This window comes from Pristiophorus japonicus, chromosome 21 (assembly GCF_044704955.1).
Source record: "Pristiophorus japonicus isolate sPriJap1 chromosome 21, sPriJap1.hap1, whole genome shotgun sequence".
In the NCBI taxonomy this organism is placed as follows: domain Eukaryota; kingdom Metazoa; phylum Chordata; class Chondrichthyes; family Pristiophoridae; genus Pristiophorus; species Pristiophorus japonicus.
In genome coordinates this window covers 21,924,666-21,946,482 of record NC_091997.1, presented here as the reverse complement: position 1 = coordinate 21,946,482, position 21,817 = coordinate 21,924,666, and the positions used below count along the sequence as shown (strand labels likewise).

The 21,817-nt window shown below is 41.9% G+C and overlaps 1 protein-coding gene across 1 annotated transcript; it reads left to right on the top strand.

The window, feature by feature from the left end:
- Positions 1-484: 484 nt before the first annotated feature.
- On the top strand, positions 485-5,696 carry LOC139233622 (cytochrome c oxidase subunit NDUFA4-like). The gene is made up of 4 exons (XM_070864029.1): positions 485-611; positions 3,993-4,081; positions 4,734-4,794; positions 5,439-5,696. The coding sequence occupies exons 1-4, from the start codon at positions 570-572 to the stop codon at positions 5,493-5,495; spliced, it is 249 nt and encodes an 82-aa protein (XP_070720130.1). The 5' UTR covers positions 485-569; the 3' UTR covers positions 5,496-5,696.
- The last annotated feature ends 16,121 nt before the right edge of the window (positions 5,697-21,817 follow it).

Below are 21,817 nucleotides of genomic sequence, written 5' to 3'. Positions count from 1 at the left end.
TCGAATCTCAACGCTGCGAGCGTGAAGAGGTCAGGCGCAGGCAGCGGAAGGAGCGTGCGGCAAATCAGTCCCACCCCGCCCCCTGCCCCCGACGAATTTCTGTCCCACCTGTGACAGGGTCTGTGGCTCTCGTGTCGAACTGTTCAGCCACCAAAGAACTCACTTTCGGAGTGGAAGCAAGCCTTCCTGGATTCTGAGGGACTGCCTATGTTGATGGCTCAGGTCACGTGGCTTGTGTGGGCAAGCCTGAGATGATGGGGAAGTGGGGGGGGGGGGGGCTTTCTCTGCCAGCATTTAGGTGGCGGAATTCCATGCCGGATTAGAATGGAAAAAAAAGTTTCGATTTCATTATTGCTCATTTACAATTTATTAATTTTTTTTTTAATAAATAAATGAAATGTGACTGTCGCTGTACGAGACCAAAACAAATGTGAAAGGGTTTTTTTTGGGGTGGGGTTTATTGTTGAGGAATGTGCGCGGCCCCCTCGATCCGGCAAGCCCCTGAGGTGACTTTGGCGGGCGCGGCGCGGACCGAGTAGAGAGTATTGAACAACGAGCGAGCCGGCGCCATGTTGGGATCAATGCTCCGACAGCTCAAGACCCACCCGAGCGTGAGTACCGAGCGGGGCGCGGAGGGGAGGGTCGGTGCTATTAAACGTGGCGGCTTCTCTCTCTCTCTCTTCCCCCCTCTCCCCCTGCTTCCTCCACACCCCGCGGCCCCGGCACCGCCCGACCTTCCCGCTCCACTTCCCCTCAGCACCCTGACCGGCCCCTGGAGCTGCTGCAATACGCTGCTCCCGCCTGCAGCAACCTGCGCCTTGCCTCACTTTGTTTTACTTTTTAAAAATGAGAAATTATTCGAATTAATTTAATCTGCGCTTTTTAAAAAACAAAAATGTAAAGTTCTGTTGACGCCGAAAGGTTTGCGCAATCTGTCTTGCACTATTTTAAAGAAGAGTTATCCCCGGTGTCCCGGCCAATATTTGTCCTTCAACCCACATTATTTTTAAAAAACACGTTATCTGCCCCCCCCCCCCCCCTCCCTGTCAGCGGTGGATCTCGCATCTGAGTGAAAAGGTTGTGGGTTCAAGTCCCACTCCAGGGGCTTGGCCACAAAAATCTCGGCTGGCACTCCCAGTGCAGTGCCGAGGCAGTGCTGCATTGTCGGAGGTGCCCATCACGGGCAGTCCCTCGGAATTGAGGAAGGCTTGTTTCCACTTTTACTGTGGGTGGGATGGCTTGACCCATCAACCTCCACGGAGGTGTGTGGGGGACCTGACCCATCCACCTCCATGGCACGAACCTGGTATTGCAGTACTTCCAGGAACGGTGCAGTGGCTCTAGGCCTTTTGGCTAAGAGCATTGGCGCAGAGTGATCCTTGACTGGTGCAGGGTGACCTCTGGTGTTTGTGACTTGACAAAGAATTGGAAACGATTGGCTACGAATTTATAAAAAAAAAAAAAGTGAGTTCTTTGGTGGCTGAACAGTCCAACATGAGAGCCACAGACCCTGTCACAGGTGGGACAGATATTCGTCGGGGGGCTCCTTCCGCTGCCTGCGCCTGACCTCTTCACGCTCGTGGTGTTGAGATTCGAAGAGCTCAACGCCCTCCCGGGTGCATTTTCTCCACCTAAGGTGGTCTTTGGCCAGGGTCTCCCAGGTATCAGTGGTGGTGTCGCACTTTAGGGAGGCTTTGAGGGCGTCCTTGTAACGTTTCCGCTGCCCACCTTTGGCTCGTTTGCCATGAAGGTGCTCGAGGTGCTATCTTTCAGATGGGATGTTAAACTGAGGCCCCGTCTGCACGCTCAGGTGGACAGAAAAGATCCCATGGCACTATTTTGAAGAAGAGCAGGGGAGTTACCCCCGGTGTTCTGGCCAATATTTGTGTCTCATCCCATATCACTAAAAAAGCATTATCTGGTCATTATCAAATTGCTGTTTGTGGGAGCTTGCTGTGTGCAAATTGGCTGCCCCGTTTTGTACATTACAACAGTGACCAGACTTCATAAAGTATTTCACTGGCTGTAAAGTGCTTTGGTACATCTGGTAGTCGTGATAGAGTTGCCAGTCTTTTTCTTTCAATTTGACCAGATCAGGGATCACACTGCACAGTCAGACCTTTGCTGTTCTTCTGAAAACACAGGAAGTGACTGATCATAACCTGACAACAGCTAGATTTGCCTTTTCCTGTTTTTATAACTGAAGCTTAATTGTCTTACTTTGTATGCTAGAATTCAATAGATTTGAAGGGAAGGAAGATTTTGGGGTATTTTTTAAGATCCCCCTTTTTTTTTATATACTTAAATTTTCCCTGCTAGAGACATGCAAGTTTGAGTTTTAATTTCAGTGATGGAAAAGGGCTGTCTGAATCCTGAAGCGACTCCATTCATTTCAATGGGGGCTGCTGCAACTTTGGATTTTGGAGCCATTCTGGAGATTCCCAGTCCTGGAGAAACCACAGTTGGCTGGGTGCTGCTGCATGCTGTTCAGAATGAGAACTGCAGTGATGACAGCCTCTGTTTCCAATCTGTTATTTTGGCATGAGTTCTAACTCCTATTAGTGCAGCTTTCATTTTATTCTGTACAAATCAGTGAGTGATATCTTGATAGGTTCAAATGCCTATTGGCCTCTTGAGATTTGTGTGCACTAGTGTTTATCTACATTGAAGCTGACATTCATTTGGCCAAGTTTTCCCTAACTGACCTCTAACTAATGGTAAATGTGCTAACTTTGACTAAGAGCTCAGTTGAACAAGAGTTTTGCAAAGCATCTAAATTTTACAATACAGATTATACTGATTGAAATATTAAACTAAAAATGTATTAAATGGGGCAATTTTTCTATCTCGGCCTTTTCATACTCTTAAGATAATCTTCAGCCTGGGTGAATATATTTTCTCTTTCCTTCCCGATAGCATAGCTGAAAGTAGAGACCAATTTGGGAAGCCATGGGTGTGAATGTACATCTGACTCTAATGTTTATTTGCCTTGAGATTTCTGTTGGCCATCATCAATTCTAGCAAAAATATTTTTGCATGTTATCTTGGGAGGTGTGACTGTGAAATGCTTGGATGTGGATAAACCGGTCAGACAGGGATGCCTTGTTGCATAATTCTGCTTTGCTGATATAAATGCACCATTTGAGGGGAGGGGAGGTGGTGGTTGGGTGGGGAAGGAAAGGAAAGGAGAGACTCCACAGAATCCATTTGTACTAAAATGTTGGCTTTTGAATTTGTCAAGCATGTGACAATACCATCGGGACAGACAGGCTTGACTCTTTAATGCTAAATGCAGTCTCAATGTCACTGTTTTGAACTGTGTGTAAGAGACAATTTCCTCCCCTCTGGTGTGGTTTGCCATGCATTTGCTTATTCAGATATTAAGGATGTTTGTACAGAATGTTAACATTTCTGTTTCCTTTATTTAACTTTCATGGAACAAGTTAATTGTCCAAATTGTTATCCATTAGGTAGGAATGAAATGAGCAACATTTGACTCCTGCACTAAGCTTTGCTTAAAATGGGCATAATAAAGAGAGTTCATAATTGTAATATAGTAAATTTTAGCATAGCCTGTCCTGGTACACCTCTTATTTTTTTAAATTAGCATTAAAGCATGTTAACATTGAAGCAGCTTTCAGTGACCTTGTCCTGACAACTTGGAGGTTATTTCAAATGTAGTCACTTGCTATAGTGTGAATATTCGAGCATTATTTAGTTAAGCAGCTAATTTGTTTTTGATGGATTCCTGGAGAATGAAAGCATTCGATAATCTTGCAGTTACAAGTAAGCTAGCTGCAGATAGAAGCCGCAGTAAATGAACTTGGAAAAACATCTGCAGGAATTTGCTGTTGACCATGACTAGTTTTATAGTGAGTCTAAACCTTTTAACATGAATGAATTTTACAGTCCAAAGTTTTGTTTTGACATTTATATTGGTTCTATTTGAGAATGTATTGCTGCATATAATCCATTTTTCTTCTTCTTACTAGTTAATTCCATTGTTAGTCTTCATTGGAGTTGGAAGTTTTGGAGCAAGCCTGTATCTCTTGCGGCTTGCTGTCCGCAACCCTGATGTTAGGTAGGCGACAATTGTGCTGTAATGTTTTAGTCTACTTATGGTTAGGCACAAACCTGCCCTTAACCTGTATATTTATCATGTTAAATGCTGTCATGTGATGGTGAGACTAGTTAAGACACAATAGATGTGGCTCTTAAGGAGTCTTATTTAGAATGTAATACAATACACTACTATTAAATTGTATGTCATAACTTGTTTTTTTAATGAACTTAAATTACAGGTATATACTTGATACTGAGTCACTTGTGTATTAACAGCTCTAATTCGCATCCACATTTTCCAGTGTGGGGTCCAAGCAGCACTAAAATAAATATTTTTTAGTTTTAAGTTTAGGTGAGGATGTATTGGTGAGAAATGAGGTAGAAGTGCTTTTGAGTTTTCTTTTAAATATAATGTTTTATAGCCAACAGTGTTAATCTGGATCTGTTCTTGACCACTTGCTTTAGGAAGGGTGTAAAGATGTTTCATTTGAATACATTCTTATCAAACTTTTGTTTCCAGCAGAAGTATTGAAAGGCAAGATGTTGGGTTTAATGGTCAACTTTTTAACCAGGAATTTGCAAAAGCATAACTTTTATTTCATGAACCCTCAATTAAAGTGGCATGTTTTCCTTTGATCACTAACTGTACAATCCCCCTTTTGCCCATGTAGCTGGAATCGCAAGAACAACCCTGAGCCATGGAATAATATGGCACCCACTGAGCAGTACAAGGTAACGTACAATTGTCATGCATGATTACAGTAGGAGAACTGATTTGATCACGAAGAGAGTTTCAGTTATTTAGTTTTTCACCCTTAATTCAAGAAATATGCGTACCCCGATTACATTTTGGAACAAGTTAGCCAGTGAGCTGCGACAGGCACTGAAACCAAGCTGTTGCCATAGTATAAAACTGGACACGTAGCCGTATGGAATCAATTTGCATAATCTCGTGCATTGTATTATACCAATAAACACTTTACAAGCATGATTGAAATAACATGCTGGGATAAAATTCACTGCCCGCCCCCTCCTCCCCATTTCTTCCTTATTCCCAAAGGCAGTGATTAATGGTAAGTTTGTATCGTTCCACGGGGGCTTGAGAAATAATTGCGGCAACGTTCAGTATCCAGATTTTAAAAACACTGCCCACTCATTCAATTTTGGTACATACTGTCGATTTCACTGGAATAACACTGCTTTAAATATGTATTTTTTTATGTAACATATTATGTAACGTATTTTGTGTGCAATAAAATTAAGTTGGGAAAAACTCTCCTTTTAAACAACCTCCAGTATTGGAAATGTTTTACACTTTAAGTGGAATTTTTGGTGTAAAGGTCCTTTTTTTTGATTTTTTTTTTTGTTTTAATTAGTTCTTTACTGTGAACATGGACTACAGTAAGCTGAAGAAGGATCGCCCAGATTTCTAAATGTTGAAGACCAAGCATCCTGTCCAGATGACTTTGGGCCATGAAGCTCTCTGCACAATGTTCCAACTGTTTCCTCTGAGTTTCTAGTGCACTATTCCGGAATCATGTGTTTTTGTTCATTATTCAGGAGTCAAATATACTGCTGTACTTAATTTGTGTATATGGAATATTAATGTAAATAAATCTGGAGTGTACAACCTATTTCACTTGTCTGCCTGTTGTATGTAGGTAGTATCTGCAGTTAGCAACAATGCAAGTTCATCTTGACACTGATCATGTGATATACTAAACAATTTTTTTTAAAATCACACTTGCAAGTTTTTCTACCCAAGGTGATAAAAGAACAAATGCCAGTACTATTCAGAAGCAAATAGAGATAGTTGATGTACCTCTACAAGGACATACACTGTTACATCTACAGTGAGCAAAGCAAATCAGCTATTTTTTTTTTTTATTCGTTCCTGGGATGTGGCCGTCGCTGGCAAGGCCAGCATTTATTGCCCATCCCGAATTGCTCAAGACGGTGGTGAACCACTTTCTTGAACTGTTGCAGTCCTCGTGGTGAAGTACTCCCACAGTGACTTTGTCGTAGCAGTTTGGTACAACCAAATGGCTTGTGAGGCCATTTCAGAGGGCAGTTAAGAGTCAACCACACTGCCTCTGGAGTCACATATAGGCCAGACCGGGTACGGATGGCAGATTTCTTTCCCTAAAGGATTATCGGCCCGAAGTTGGTGGCCTTACCACCCACTGCCGCCAAGGTTTTTGGGCGGTCTTCCCATGATGATAGATTCCTCTAGGCCGCCGGTGGGAGGGGAGTACCGCAGGGAACCGCCCGATGGCAAGAGCAAGTCGCGTAGTGACCTCTCGCCCGCCGAGCTGCTGTATTGGTGCGGGTGGGAGTCGGCGGCAGCAGGGGGAGGACCTGCTGCGTGAAGGCAGGTCGAACCCCAACAGGAAGTAAAACCATCTGCAAAAAAAGATTAGTGAATTAATGATTTTTTTTCTCCAGCGATTTTAGGATTATGGGGTCCCCTGAAGGTGTTCCAGTCGTTTTTTTAAATGTTGTGAATTTTTATTTTTGTGTGTGTGTCCCACTCCATCATCGCCGGCACTTTGGCAAGAATTGCATTTGCCGCCGAGATTGGGAGCTCCCGCCCAGATTGACGACGTAAGTAGTTGTTTTGCCACTGGGCGGTACTGCATTATTTGTAAAATTATTTTATCCACAATCTTGTTGTTTTTGCTCTTTTGGGTGCTGTCAAATCAGCATTACAAAAATCATTGTGTAGATACATGTTGAAATATTTTGTATTGCAGTGCATGTACTGCAGATCCTTCCAAAGCACATTGCAGTTGCTGTATCCTGTTTGATATAATCAGATAAAAATTATGTTTTTTTTTTTAAAAGCAGAAAACGAAGGAAATGCACACCAGGTCTGCGTGTGAAAGAGAAAGATAGATTAACATTTCATCAGAATTATATTAAGTTCTTGAACTGTTATCTTTCAATTTTGAGTGCTGATTGAACTGCTACACATTATCTGTATTTTCTGTTTTTCTTGTTCAGGTTTACTAGGGCTCTCGATAGCTTAGCAAGTGAGTAGCCTGGATAATAGAGACCAGGAAGGACCCATGTTCAATCCTGTGCTGGGTTAGTTGGTCCTAGCTGGGACAGTTGTAAGTGTGCTACAATTGGACTCCGCTCCCTGGTTTAGGGATGGGAAATTGGTCAGGATCCAGTAACGATTACTGGAAATGAAGATTAGATGAGGACAGGATGTGGATGGGATGTGATTTTCCCTGCAGTCCAATTGCCTGCTGACACTATTGAGCGTGACTGAAGTCCATGGAATGATATGCCAACTATTAGCATCGTCAGGATATGAAGGGAGGGGAGAACATTAGTTCAAAATATTATACGTTAAACTTAATTCCGTCAGCATAGCTCAGTTGGTAGTACAGTACCCTCGCCTCGGAGTCAGAAGGTTGTGGGTTCAAGTTCCATTCCAGAGACTTGAGTACAAAAATCTAGGCTGACACGCCAGTGCAGTGCTGAGAGAGTGCTGCACGGTCGGAGGTGCGGTATTTCGGATGAGACGTTAAACAGAGGTCCCGTCTGCCTCCTCCAGGTGGGTGTAAAAGATCCCATGGCACTATTTCAAAGAAAATCAGGATTTATCCCTGATGGCCTGGCCAAAAATTTATTGCTCAATCAGCATCACTAAAATAGTATCTGGTCATTATATAGCTATTTGTGGGAGCTTGCTGTGTGCAAATTGGCTGCTGTGTTCCTACATTATAACACTACACTTTTTTTTTTTTAAAGTACTTCAGTGGCAGTAAAGTGCTCTGCTCTGGTGGTCGTGAAAGGTGCTATAGAAATGCAAGTTTTTTTTTCTTATTTAAAAAAAAAAAAAATTATTTCTGGATTTTCTCTCCCCCACCTTTTGGATTTTTTTTAATACTCCACTCCAGCCCCATTTTAAATTTTTTTTTTTTTACTATTTTTGAAAACATTTTCTAAACTGCACTATTTTCTAGCCAAAACGGGACCAGCAACTTGCTCCTGTGCATTGGCAGTCTTGAGACACCTTCCAGCAACCTCACCAAGTTTAGCCAAGAACTCACCATGTGGGGAGTCAAAACACAAATCTGAATTCTGCCAATCCACTGAAAATACATTTACACATCAATATTGACAACTGAAACAAAAATATAGAGCAAAGGAACTTGAATGAATCAATACCAAATAAAGATTTTAAATTTCATAAAACACACAATTTGCCATTTTGACGGTTTTGCTTTAAAACACAATTCTGTGTGCCAATTAATTGTGAACGATGATATCTCTTTTTTTTTAATGATCCGGTGTGGCATTATTGGCAAAGGAGAACTGAATGAACTTCATGCATAACTTGCATGAAATCAGCCTTAAAAAGGCAACGGAGGAAGTTGCTAGTCTGCAGGGAGATAACAGTCCCATCTGTTGAGTTTAGAAGCCAATGTGCAAACAGATGGGACACACAGTACATCTGTCTGAATGTGCTTTAATGTGCAAAGTTTGATCTTCTGAGAATTTCAGTGTCTGACTTAAAAGAGATCCTATTAATTAAAATATTCTGTGGCTCTAAGAAGTAAAGCATTCTTCAGCGAGAAACATAGAATTCATAAAAATGAACAAACAAATTAATAACGCTATTAGAATTGAAAAACAGGCTTCAAACAAATATTGATAGTTTTTAGCCTTTTGCAGCATATTAAGTTTCTACTTGCAACATTTACTGAGTGGCAAGATAAGAAATGTTTTTTGTTTCTGTATTCGGCTGAGAAAGATGAAACAGAAGTTACACACAATACTCATTCGAATAAAATGAAAACATTCTAATGTGCAAATTTCAATAACTTTCTGCTCTGCATTGAACACAAGGGTTTACGCATGAATGCTTATTTATTTTTTGATGTACAGATTTTGATGACTCAAGCATAGTTTATGCAACCAAATGTAAAATCTCTAAGTGCTACATCTTACAAAGCTAAATACATTCTAAAGAAAATAAACAAACTAAAATAAAAACAGAAATGATAACAGCTCCATTAGCGTTCTTAAGAAGAAAAGATAAGTTAATGTTACATCTAGATCCTTCTTCAGTACAAAAAAAACTTACATTTGCTGCTGTTCCTTCCAAACAGCTCATTATAAAAAGTGATTTCTTATAAAATACTTGATATTTGCACCCCCAAAAACATTATGGTTCATCATTCTCAAAATACATTAATTGCATTTATTAAAAATATCATTCAATGATCTATGTAGTCTTAAGACTCTCAATAAAGCTTTACTCTGTGATGGAAGACTTAATTAGGTTGAGAATGCAGTATTTGGTTAATTCCAATAACCAGGGGCTGAATGGCCTGCTCCTGTGTTTCAATAAAGGACTCAAAGTGCAGTATGAGCATAAATGTTAGCAAATTTTAAAATTAGTTCACGGGATGTGGGTGTCGCTGGCAAGATTTCCCTAGAGAAGAAGGTGCGAAGCCACCATTTCCGAGGGCAGTTTGAGTCAACCACATTGCTGTGGATCTGAAGTCACACATAGTCCAGACCGGGTAAGGACAGCAGATTTCCTTCCCTAAAGGACATTAGTGGACCAGATGGGATTTTACAACAATCTAGTAGTTTCACAGTCACTTACTGATACGAGCTTTTTTAATTTTATTAACTGAATTTATATTCCCCAGTTGCCGTGGTGGGATTTGAACTCGTGTCTCTGGATCGTTAGTCCAGGCCCCTGGATTACGAGTAGAGTAACATAACCACTATGCTACCGTACCCAATATAAATTATGAGGTCCCATTTCTATGAGAGTTTGAAGCGATATTTAATTTGCTTCATTTTGCTTCCTGTTGTTACACAACAGCATTTCTGGGAAGTGTTTTGATTCAGAACTATTGCATAATTCACATACTTGGATTATGCCAATGCTATTGCAACAGCCTGCATTCCAGTAATCTGTTTAAGAATGGGTTTCTTGGACTGCTTTAACACTGCAGGTAATTGTTATCAAAGGATTCAACTAAAAATGCTTTTTACAGAACATTTTTTCATTATTTTTGTACTTTTCTCTTGTTCATGGACATGTTAGTGATGGGATGTCAGATGTGACGGGTTCGGGGTAGTTCTTTGCAAGCTTCATAGCTGGGGTAGCAGTATGTTGTGAGGTGACTGTTTGCTTAGTATAAGTATATTTTCCTTTCAGTGAGCATCCTTGATTCAAGTCTATCTTGGGAATCTTCCTCAGTCTGAGAATTTGCACATTGGCTTCCATAACCTCCTGGACATGACAGATTTGAAGTGACACAAAAGCAAAATACTGCAGATGCTGGAAATCTGAAATAAAAACAAAATGCTGGAAATACTCAGCGGGTTAGGCAGCATCTATGGAGAGAGAAACAGAGTTAATGTTTTAGGTCGATGATAAAGTTCTGACTAAAGGTCATCAACCTGAAATGTTAAATCTGTTTTTCCACAGATGCTGCCTAACCTGCAGAGTATTTCCAGCGGGGATTGATTTGACTCTTGTTTGTTAACTCTTACTATTCCTGCCTTACAGTGATTCAATAATAAGTGCTCCCTTAGGCCCAAAAATACCAACTTTCCTCATTGTCACCACCTCGAGCAGGACCTCCAAGCTTACTTCAGTGAAGAGGCACTTCTTGGTACTCCTCCAGCCATCTTTAGTATGAGCAGGAAAAAAACACATTCTATTTCATTTTAAGTGCTGCAGCCCTTTAAAAGCTGCTGCGCTCAGGATTCCATGCCTGGCTCCCTCCCAGATATAATAGTGGCCCCTGCGTACAGTGAAAATGCACTGGGGGCATATTCCAATGATTTAACTGACCTGACCTTGCTGAATCTGGTCGGGTTGCCATGCCACTAGTGTGGATGTGTTGAAGGGCACAGTTCGCACAGACTGTTTCCCTCACGTCTCTGGTCAGTGAATTAGCCTGTTGATCATTCTTTTTAAAAGATTTAATTTTCCCTTAAAAATCAGAGCAAAAAGCCACCGTGGTAACTATGATAACCCCTAGAGGTTAATGAAAATATGAACCAAAATGGAAACATAGAATTTAAAATGTAATTAAAAAATAGTGCCTCCCGTCTGTGATACATCCCAGCTGATCAGCTGGACAACAATCTGCTACCACACCTCAATGCCAGCCAAGGATTCTGGAGCAGTGTTGTCCAATAGAAATTGCACACTAGCCACAAGTGTAGCCACAGTAATAGTGTTTTATCCACATGCACTAATGTTTGTAGAAAATGCCTTGCACACACACACACACACACAATACAGGTAAATGTACTTCACGTGTATATTAACAAACATCTACCACCATTAACCAAGGCAGTAAAACGCTCATAACAATCAAAAACACTCACAGGCTCTGCTTTTCATCTTACTATTTTATCAACAAATGTACAAAAAGGTTAAAGTACACATGCATACGCTGTGCGAATATTCAGATCACATGCCCAATGATTGTGTCTCTCATTCATCTTTTTACTTGCTAATCAGAAATTCAATTAGCCACATCTGGAGTTCCCATTATCCACATGTGGACATCACTTCCCCGATGGAGTGCACTCTACGCGGGAGTCCTCCCACTATTTATCGGGGACTTGGCCTGGAGGGTGGTGCACGGAGCAGTCCTGTGCCATAAATTTTTAAGTCGGTTCACGGGCTCCCAGGCTGCCTGCAATTTCTGCGGTCTGGAAGAGTCCGTGTTCCACATTTTTATCGAATGTACAAGGTTGCAGCCCCTGTTCCATTATTTAAAGGGGCTGCTCCTCAATTTCTGGTTGCACTTCAGTCCCACACTCCTGATCTTTGGGCACCCTGTGCGGAGGGGAGCGGGTAAGTCCGAGGGCCTCCTCGTAGGACTGCTCCTGGGCACGGCCAAGGGTGCCATCAGCCAGTCCAGGCAGCGGGCGGTCGAGGGGGTCGTTCAGCCTGACTGCCTGCCTCTCTTCCATGCCTACATCCAGGCCAGGGTGTCCTTAGAGATGGAGCACGCGGTGTCCACCAGTACGCTTGCGGCCTTCCGCGAGAGGTGGGCACCGGAGGGACTGGAGTGCATTGTCACCCCCGGCAACCAAATTTTAATTTGATTTTATATGTTTTAAAGTTTAATTTATTTTAATTGCTGGGTTTTTAGTGTTCCTCCTCCCCTTTTATGGGGGCACTTGTAAATTATGGTTTTAGAGCCCCCAAAAAAAACACACAAAAAAACTACAAAAAAAAAGGGCCTTGGGAAATGTTTGGAGTGTCCCCGAAATCGGGGGGCACGATTTAATGTTTAATATTGTTTATTCCAAAAGAGTTGTGGACATCACTGTTCTAGGAGGTGAGCAAGTTGACTGCATGTTCTGCCTGTGATTGCATCTCCAACTCAGCCCAAATGGAGTTTGGAGGTCACCGTATGAGATGTGCTACCTTCTGACAGTGTATTAACATATTGCAATACTAGGGTAACTGAAGCAAATCCTAGTGGGAAACTTAATGCATAATTGGCAGTGGAAGAGGTTAAGGGATTGAGAGTGTATTGGTGCCTCGCTGCTAAATTCAGTTGCATTGTATTTTACCTTCATACATTGACTGAAACTTCATTGGATTCACAGAACTCAGCATAGAGCTGCTATCTTCACCTACAGCACCAGAAAATTCAAATTCAAAGGTGTTTCTTGCAGAAGACTAGAATGTTGAGAATTGCACAGAAGGGATCTATTTTGCACTATTTTGAATTCCTGCCAAATTAAATACTCTCCTTATATTTAATCCTGGTCTTGTAATTATTTATAGGTGTGATAAATGGATAGATGCAGGTGAAGTTTAAGCATTCCAAATGAGAAGTCTCGTCAAGATCGTACAGCTTTTTCAATTAGGCTTGAATGGTTATTATTGTATGTGCTCCTGATTGTTCTGAACTGATTACACATCAGTTCTTTGACATCTCCCCCAACCCATCTGTGCATTGGTTTCCTCTTGACAGCTTCCATTTAAGTTCTCATCACAACCACTAATGAAAAGTGTCGCTTTTAATAAATTGGGGGAGGGGGGATGTCATTAGGTATTTATTGAACAAAAGCCGTTTGTCTTTAAATTGCTGTGTTAGGTTGTTTATTGATGCAAGGTTGGAGACCGCCAACCTACAGTTGTCAGTCGTCAGTTGGATTAACTTGCCAACATCAATTCATTCTCAGCCAAAGCAACGGCCAAGACAATGGGAATAACAAGGTGCCATCATAGATATCGCAATCGTCTCTTAATATTCACCAGAGAAAAATATTTTTTCCCCTGCCAACTTTCCTTATTTATCTCATTAATACAGTTATGGTTGTACTTATCCATAAACCTTTTGCCTCATAACTCAGATAATAGGTCATAAATAAATAGTGCAGCAGCAGCAGTAAGTTTATAGAGTGAGATTGCCACAGACACAGCATATTCGCAGGAGTTTCTGACACTGGACCATTGAGTAAAAGATTATTGCAGTTCAATAGTCCGGCAGTAAATCAGGTCAATGCTTAACCAAATATGAATTTTACTTTCCCTCCCCCAGTCTAATATCTTGTTCACACACAGGTTATCCAATCCTAATACTGGAGCCGTGCCACAGCTCACGAAACGACCAAATATTGTTATTTATTATCAATCAGTATTTTATAAAAATGCTCAATAAGTATGTGGCCAAATTAAGTCTGTGGTCTGTGCTGAATTAACTAATCTCAGCACGGATTCTACAATTGACCTCAGCATCGCTAGGCGAGGAGAAGGTGCCCACCCCAGATTGCTATCCCAAGAATCATATTATAGACAGTTATGCGTTTGACAAGAGTGGTTCAAGATAGGATCAGGCACTGCTGTAATTCCCACACTCCCCTCCCATCTGCCAACAGTACAAAATAGCTTGCAGACACTTGCTTGCACTTGTGGAAAGTACCAGCGGCAATGCACCGAAAAGTGAGTTAGCACATCCAGCTGTATGAGAGGAAAAGTGGAAATAAGTTCTTTTTAATTGCCAGAAACATAGAAAATAGGTGCAGGAGTAGGCCATTCGGCCCTTCGAGCCTGCTCCAACATTCAATATGATCATGTCTGATCATGCAACTTCAGTACCCTATTCCTGCTTTCTCTCCATACCCCTTGATCCCTTTAGCCGTAAGGGCCACATCTAACTCCCTTTTGAATATATCTAACGAACTGGCCTCAACAACTTTCTGTTGTAGAGAATTTTACAGATTCACAATTCTCTGGGTGAAGAAGTTTCTCCTCATCTTGGTCCTAAATGGCATACCCCTTATCCTTCGACTGTGACCCCTGGTCCTGGACTTCCCCCAACATCGGGAACATCCTTCCTGCATCTAACCTGTCCAATCCCGTCAGAAACTTAACTGTAAGCGTAATTCTTTGGCGCAATGTTTTGGAGACACATGTTGACAAGGGAAAGAAGAATAATTGAAAACTTTTTAAAATTTATTAATTCAGAGGATGTGGACCTCACTGGCAAGGCCAGCGTTTATTGCCCACCCCTAATTGCCCTCGAGAAGGTGATGATGAGCTGCCTTCTTGAACCACTGCAGTCCGTGTGGTGAAGGTGCTCCTATAGTGCTGTTAGGGAGGGAGTTCCAGGATTTTGACCCAGCGACAATGAAGGAACAGTGATATCTTTCCAAGTCAGGATGGTGTGGCTTGAAGGGGAACTTGGAGGTGGGGGTGTTCCCATGCACCTGCTGCCCTTGTCCTTCTCGCTGATAGAGGTCGCGGATTTGGGAGGTGCTGTGGAAGAAGTCGTGGTGAGTTGCTGCATTGCATCTTGTAGGTGGTACACACTGCAGCCATTGTGTCGCTGGGTCAAAATCCTGGAACTTCCCACATTCTATGTATATCTATGTAAGTTCATTACATTGTAGGCTATAAGATATGGCTCGGAGTCAATTGCACAAGCCTCAATGCTACTTACTGGAGGGATCAGCTTAGCCTCCAGTAAATGCAAGTCTAAATAACGTACAATAAAAGATGTACTTTTATGTTTTGTGATTCAGGCAATGAGTGGTCAAATCAAAAGTATTTTCAGGGATTTCATTTCAGAATGAACATTTTAAAAATAGCACTTAATTTTTTCACCACAAATTTCTTTTGAAAGGTTACTGCCCTAATAATCTAACTTGAACATGAAATATTTGATAGAAAATTGCACAAATGATGAACGTTTGTTCACTATTCCCCTTCCTCTGTCAGTTTTTAGTGCTGCAAAAAAAGTAGAGAGCAGCACATTAGGCAGATTAATTGACATTCAAAAGACTTTGAATGAAATATATCAAAACTGAAGTCTTTTAAAATTGACTAGGCAAGAAATGATAAGGTCACTCAATGCTGCAGAATACTAAGTAGCTACAGTGGCAATCCTAGCTGGCTGAATACATTCATGATTACATACAGTAAGAACATCTTTTCAATCCATGTTAAATAAAAATTAAAATTGGTGGATTAAAATTGTTCCGTTCAATTTTACACTCTCCTTTCCTGATGCCACTGACTTTTGCAAGAGTACAGTTCCAGGGGCACTAACGACCTCATACCTCACCCAAAGCCAACTTTAATGTAGAAGTGCACTGATTTCCCGCAACGTTTTCAACTAGCCCACACTTCCTCCGAGGTTACCCCCTGCCCCAGTGCTGTACTAGCATCTTTCTCCAATTTCTCTCCGATCTCCCCTCATTCCCTCTCCAAACTCAACTTGTCCAAGAGGCCCACTTCCTGCTCCCTCGACTCTATTTTTACTAAACTGCTGACCACCCAACTTCCTTTTCTGGCTCCCATGTTAGCTGATATTGTTAATGGTTCCCTCTCCTCCGGTATTGTCCTTCCAATTTGCCGTCAACATCCTTCTCAAAAAAACAACCCTTGACCCCTCCGTCCTTACAAACTACCACCTCTCTCCAAAGTCCTTGAACATGTTATCGCTTCCCAAATCCGTGCCCATCTTTCCTGCAACTCCATGTTTGAATCCCCCCAATCAGGCTTGCCCACTGCCATAGTACCTAAACATAGAACATAGAAAATAGGTGCAGGAGTAGGCCATTCGGCCCTTCGAGCCTGCACCGCCATTCAATAAGATCATGGCTGATCATTCCCTCAGTAATGGCTCTTATCAGTCATAAATGACATCCTTTGTGACTGTGACAAATGTAAACTATCCCTCCTCGTGCTTCTTGACTGGTCTGCAGCCTTTGACACGGTTGCCCACACCATCCTTCTCCAACGCCTCTCCACCGTCGTCCAGCTGGGTGGGACTGCACTCGCCTGGTTCCATTATTATCTATCTAATCGTAGCCAGAGAATCACCTGCAATGGCTTCTCTTTCTGCTCTCACATTACTCGGGTGTCTCCCAAGGATCTATACTTTGTCCCCTCCTATTTCTCATCTACATGTTGCCCCTTGGCGACGTCATCTGAAAACACAGCATCAGTTTCCACATATACGCTTATGACACCCTGCTCTCCCTCACCACCACTTCTCTCAACTCCTCCACAGTCTCTAAATTGTCCGACATCCAGTACTGGATGAGCAGAAATTTCCTCTAACTAAATATTGGGAAGACCAAAGCAGTTATTTTCAACTCCCGCAACTCTTGTTTCCTAGCTACTGACTCCATCTCTCTCCCTAGCATCTGTCTGAGGCTGAACCAAACTGTTCACAACCTTGGTGTCATACTTGACCCCGAAATGAGCTTACGACCATATATCTGCGTCATAACTAAGACCGACTATTTCCACCTCCATAACATCACCCGGCTCTGCCCCTGCCTCATCTCATCTGCTACTGAAACCCTCATCCATGCCTTTGCCACCTCCAGACTGGACTATTCCAACGCACACCTGGCTACTCGCTTGTTCTATCCTACGTAAACTTGAGGTTATCCAAATCTCTACTGCCCATGTCCTAACTCACACCATTCACCCATCACCCCTGTACTCACTATCTACATTGACTCCCGATTAAATGACGCCTCAATTTTAAAATTCTCACCCTTGTTTTCAAATCCCTCCCTAGCTCTGTAATCTCCTCCAGCACCGAGATATCTGCACTCCTCTACATCTGGCCTCTTATGCATCCCTGATTTTAATTACTCAACCATCGGTGGCCATGCCTTTAGCTGCCGAGGCCCTAAGCTCTGGAATACCCTCCCTAAACCTCTCCGCCTCTCTTTCCTCCTTTAAGACGCTTCTTAAAATCTACCTCTTTGACCAAGCTTTTGGTCATCTGCACTAATTTCTCCTTATGTGACTCAGTGACAAATTTTGTTTTATGACACTCCTTTGAAGTGCCTTGGGATGTTTTACTCCGTTAAAGGCACTATATAAATACAAGTTGTTGTTGTTGAATACATCACAGCTGAGCCCAATTTTGTGCTTAACAAAAATGTACATACATGTTCCAGGAGGGACTGGTAATGACCACAAGGAAGAACAATGGTTGGTTTTGCATCCTCCTAACCCAGGGACACCGAGACCAATGCTAGCACTCCAAATGCTGTCCGGACTAAGAAAAGTTAACTTAGCTATTACCATGCATCTAAAAATCATTACATGGAGATCAAAAGACAATTTTAGAAGCATCCTTAGCCGAATTGCAAAGAATTTCCATCTTTTAGCTAATTGGCCTGATAGGTAGCAGATGCAGTTCAATGTACACTTGGGTTCCCAATACCCCTGCTTTAGGCAGGAGTCTACAAGAATGGTTGTTTGCCATTGGCTTCCTTCCTTAGTTCCAGGGTTTCCAGTTCCAATTCCATACATGGAAGTTTTCTTATAGAATCATAGAAATTTACAGCACGGAAGAAGTCCATTTCGGCTCATCATGTCCGCGCTGGCCAACCAAGAGCTACCCAGCCGAATCCCACTTTCCAGCTCTTGGTCCATAGCCCTGTAGGCTATGGCACTTTAAGTGCACATCCAAGTACTTTTTTTAATGTGGTGAGGCTTTCTGCCTCTACCACCCTTTCAGGCAGTGAATTCCAGACCCCCACCACCCTCATATCTCCTCTATACATCCCCCCAATTACTTTAAATCTATGCCCCTGGTTGTTGACCCCTCTGTTAAGGGAAATAGGTCCTTCCTATCCATTCTATCCAGGCCCCTCACAATGTTATACACCTTAATCAGGTCTCCCCTCAGCCTCCTCTGTTCCAAACAAAACAGACCCAGCATCTCCAGTCTATCCTCATAGCCAAAATTCTCCAGTCCGGCCAACATTCTTGTAAATCTCCTCTGCACCCTTTCCAATGGTAGCCAGAACTACACTTAGTAGTCTAGCTGCGGCCTAAACAGTGTTTTATACAGTTCAAGCATAATATCCTCGCTCTTGTATTTCATGCCTCGACTAATAAAAGGCAAGTATTCCATATGGCTTCTTAACCACCTTATCTACCTGGCTTGCTACCTTTAGGGATCTGTGGACCTGCACCCCAAAGTCCCTTTGTTCGTCACACTTTTCAGTGCCATATTACTTAATGTGTATTCCCTTGCTTTGTTAGACCTCCCCAAATGCATTACCTCACACTTTTCCGGACAGTCCATTGATATCTTCCTGCAGTCGGCAGCTTTCTTCTTCATTATCAACCACACAGCCTATTTTAGTGTCATCTGCAAACTTCTTAATCATACCCCAACATTCAAGTCCAAATCATTGATATATACCACAAAAAGCAAGGGACCCAGCACTGAGCCCTGTGGAACCCCGCTGGATACAGCCTTCCAGTCACAAAAACACCCATCAACCATTACCTTATCTCTGATTCTTTCCTTTAAATACAGCTCAGGAATTGATATACACTCTTACCTAACAAAAACCAATGGATCTCAGTTTTGAAACTTCCAATTATCCTAGCATTCACAGATTTCTCTCATTCTGATGAAATGTCATCGACCTGAAACATTAACTTTGTTTCGATGCCCACAGTCTGTTGAGAATTTGTAGACGCCTCAATACCATTGGGTAGTGGAATAGCATAGATTCTCTTCTCAGGATGGCAGTCGGTAAGGGTACCTCATTGGGGCAGCCTTGGAAGAGGAAATCTGAAAGCATCCGGGCAGAGAGCGAGTCTGGAAGAAGCGGCAGGCAGAGAGAAAACCTCTATGTGCCTGACCTGAGTATTTCCAGCATTTTCTGTTTTTACCCCAAATTTGTGATCCAAATCAAGGGGACTAAAACAAATGACCACATAGAGGTTTTCTCTCTGCCTTGCCGCTTCTTCCAGACTCGCTCTCTGCCCGGATGCTTTCAGATTTCCTCTTCCAAGGCTGCCCCAATGAGGTACCCTTACCGACTGCCATCCTGAGAAGAGAATCTATGCTATTCCACTACCCAATGGTATTGAGGCGTCTACAAATTCTCAACAGACTGTGAGGCCTGAGCCAATCATAAGTATTTTTATAAAGCCTTGGTTTATGCCTGGAACTTATTAGGACAAAGAGCCCAATCAATAGAATCACATAGCACAGGAGGGAGGCCTTTTGGACCATCATGGCTGTGCCGGCACTCTGACAGAATTACCTAGTTAGTCCCAGTCATGTGCTCTTTCCCCACAGCTGTGAAAATATTCCTTTTTCATATATCCAATTCCCTTTTCAAAGTTACTATTAAACCTGCTTCCACCACCCTTTCAGGCAGTGCATTCCACTCCACATAACTCACCACATTAAAAAAACATTCTAATCTCTTTCTTGGCTCTTTTGCCAATGATCTTAAATCTGTGTCCTCTGGTTATCGACCCTACTGCCAGTGCAGTTTCTCCCCATCTACTCCTATCAAAACTGTTTATAATTTTGAACACCTTTATTAACTCTTCCCTTTACCTTCTCTGATCTAAGAAGAACAATCTCAGTTTCTCAAATCTCTTAACATGACTAGTCACTCATCCCTGGTATCATTTTCATAACTATCCTCTGCACCCTCTCTCCAAGGCCTTAACAACTTTCCAATGTATGGTGCCCAGAATTTAGCCTAATACTCTAGCTGAGGAATAACTAGCGATTTGTAAATGCTTAGCATGATTTCCTTGCTTTTGTACTTTATGCCTGCATTTATAAACCCAAGGATCCTATATGTTTTCTTTAACAGCCTTATCAACTTGCCCTGTCACCTTAAAGGTCTGTATACTTGTCATTTATCCCAGGTGCTGTTTGTAGGATTTTGCTGTGTGCAAATTGGTAATCACAATTGCCTACAAAACAGTAGCTATAATTATCATTTATTCTCTTGGCACATTCTAAGGACATGAAAGATGGTATATAAAAGTTCCTTTGAATAGCTAAGATTACATAAAAAGGCATGGTGGATAACAAGTTAATATACAGACATTTACACAATTCCTATTAAATGGGATACTATGTTGCAAATTAAAATAGTGGCGTTTTCACACTGTATCCATGAAGCACAACCTATCAATACAGATTGAAACAATGCATTTGGGGACTGGTTAGTGCTCGAGATCTCTAAAAGAGAAACAACTCATTTCAAATTACAGGTGCTATGTGTATGTGACCTCACTCCCAGCTTAGTTTGGTTTTGGGCTAGTCAGAAACTGAAATTATTTTTTTGTCTGTGCTGCAAGGTTTCAATTCCTCACATCCTAATTATATAGCACACTGCAACTCAGCAATTGTTATACAGACCAGAATTACTCAAGAATAGGACTTGGTTAAGTAGTTTTTACCAGTAAATATAGGTACTCTGAATCTCAAGGACCTATATCTTTTGAATTACAGATGGCTTAAGAGCCAGATGTTGCACATGTACAAGTTGACAGCAGAGAATTAGATAGAAGCAGTACACTGCAATGCGATTAGACAGTAATGATTATCACACTAAATATTATTGTGACAGGCTGTGTAATCACCAGCATGGTTCATCAGAATTTGATGAGCTACTGATTTGCACAATGGTATTGGGACTATGGATCCTTTGTGACAGTGTCGTGACGTCCTTGTGCAACAGACTAAAGGACATCCTGTACTACAGAAGCCAGTTATCTAAAGAAATTTTTATTTGTTGGACTTTGAGACCCAAAAACATGAAATGCCATTGTATTTTGATTTTAATCATAGTGTATATTAATTGGATCAAATACAGCTCATGTCACATTAAAACAAAAAAGATCAATGCAGCCGTACCCCAGTCAGACTCACATTCTTAACACATAACCCAAAAGTGCCTTAAATGTTGTTTCCATCATTTTTTCAGTGTTCATGACAGTTAAAAATACAGCACTGCACTCCTCACTCAGTAGAAACCTGGAGAACTGTGGATTGCTGAGGCAAGTGCTGACACAAAGCAAACAATGCCGCTGGGAACAGAAACTGCACCTCGTTCTCTGGTGTTCCTTCTGCCAAAGACTATAGTACTGCCCGAGATTATAAAATGCACGTGAATCCAGACCAGCTGTTTTCTACTGTGCTTTTCACGAATAGTGCTCATTTTTTATTTATCTGTGGCTCCAGGAAGAGGGACATGAAAGAGGGTGAGCGAGAAATGCATCTTCAACATCAGGCAAAGTGGCTTCTATTTCACACCCACAATCGGACAAATCCCACTTACTGATTATGAAGATCTGGCATTCTGCTACAAAAAGTTGAGCACCTCTCTTCATCTTTCTTAAGCAGTCCCCCAGAGTCTGGGTTCTAAGGTGACTGATAAGCACCTCTGGACAAACCACTGTCACCAGATCACACTCCCGCAGTCATTTAACAACTTC

Excerpts from the sequence above, each read along its gene's own strand:
- LOC139233622 (XM_070864029.1), top strand. The coding sequence starts at position 570 with ATGTTGGGATCAATGCTCCGACAGCTCAAGACCCACCCGAGC. Across the intron at positions 612-3,992 it reads AGCTCAAGACCCACCCGAGC|TTAATTCCATTGTTAGTCTT; the intron begins GTGAGTACCGAG and ends TCTTCTTACTAG. Across the intron at positions 4,082-4,733 it reads GTCCGCAACCCTGATGTTAG|CTGGAATCGCAAGAACAACC; the intron begins GTAGGCGACAAT and ends TTGCCCATGTAG.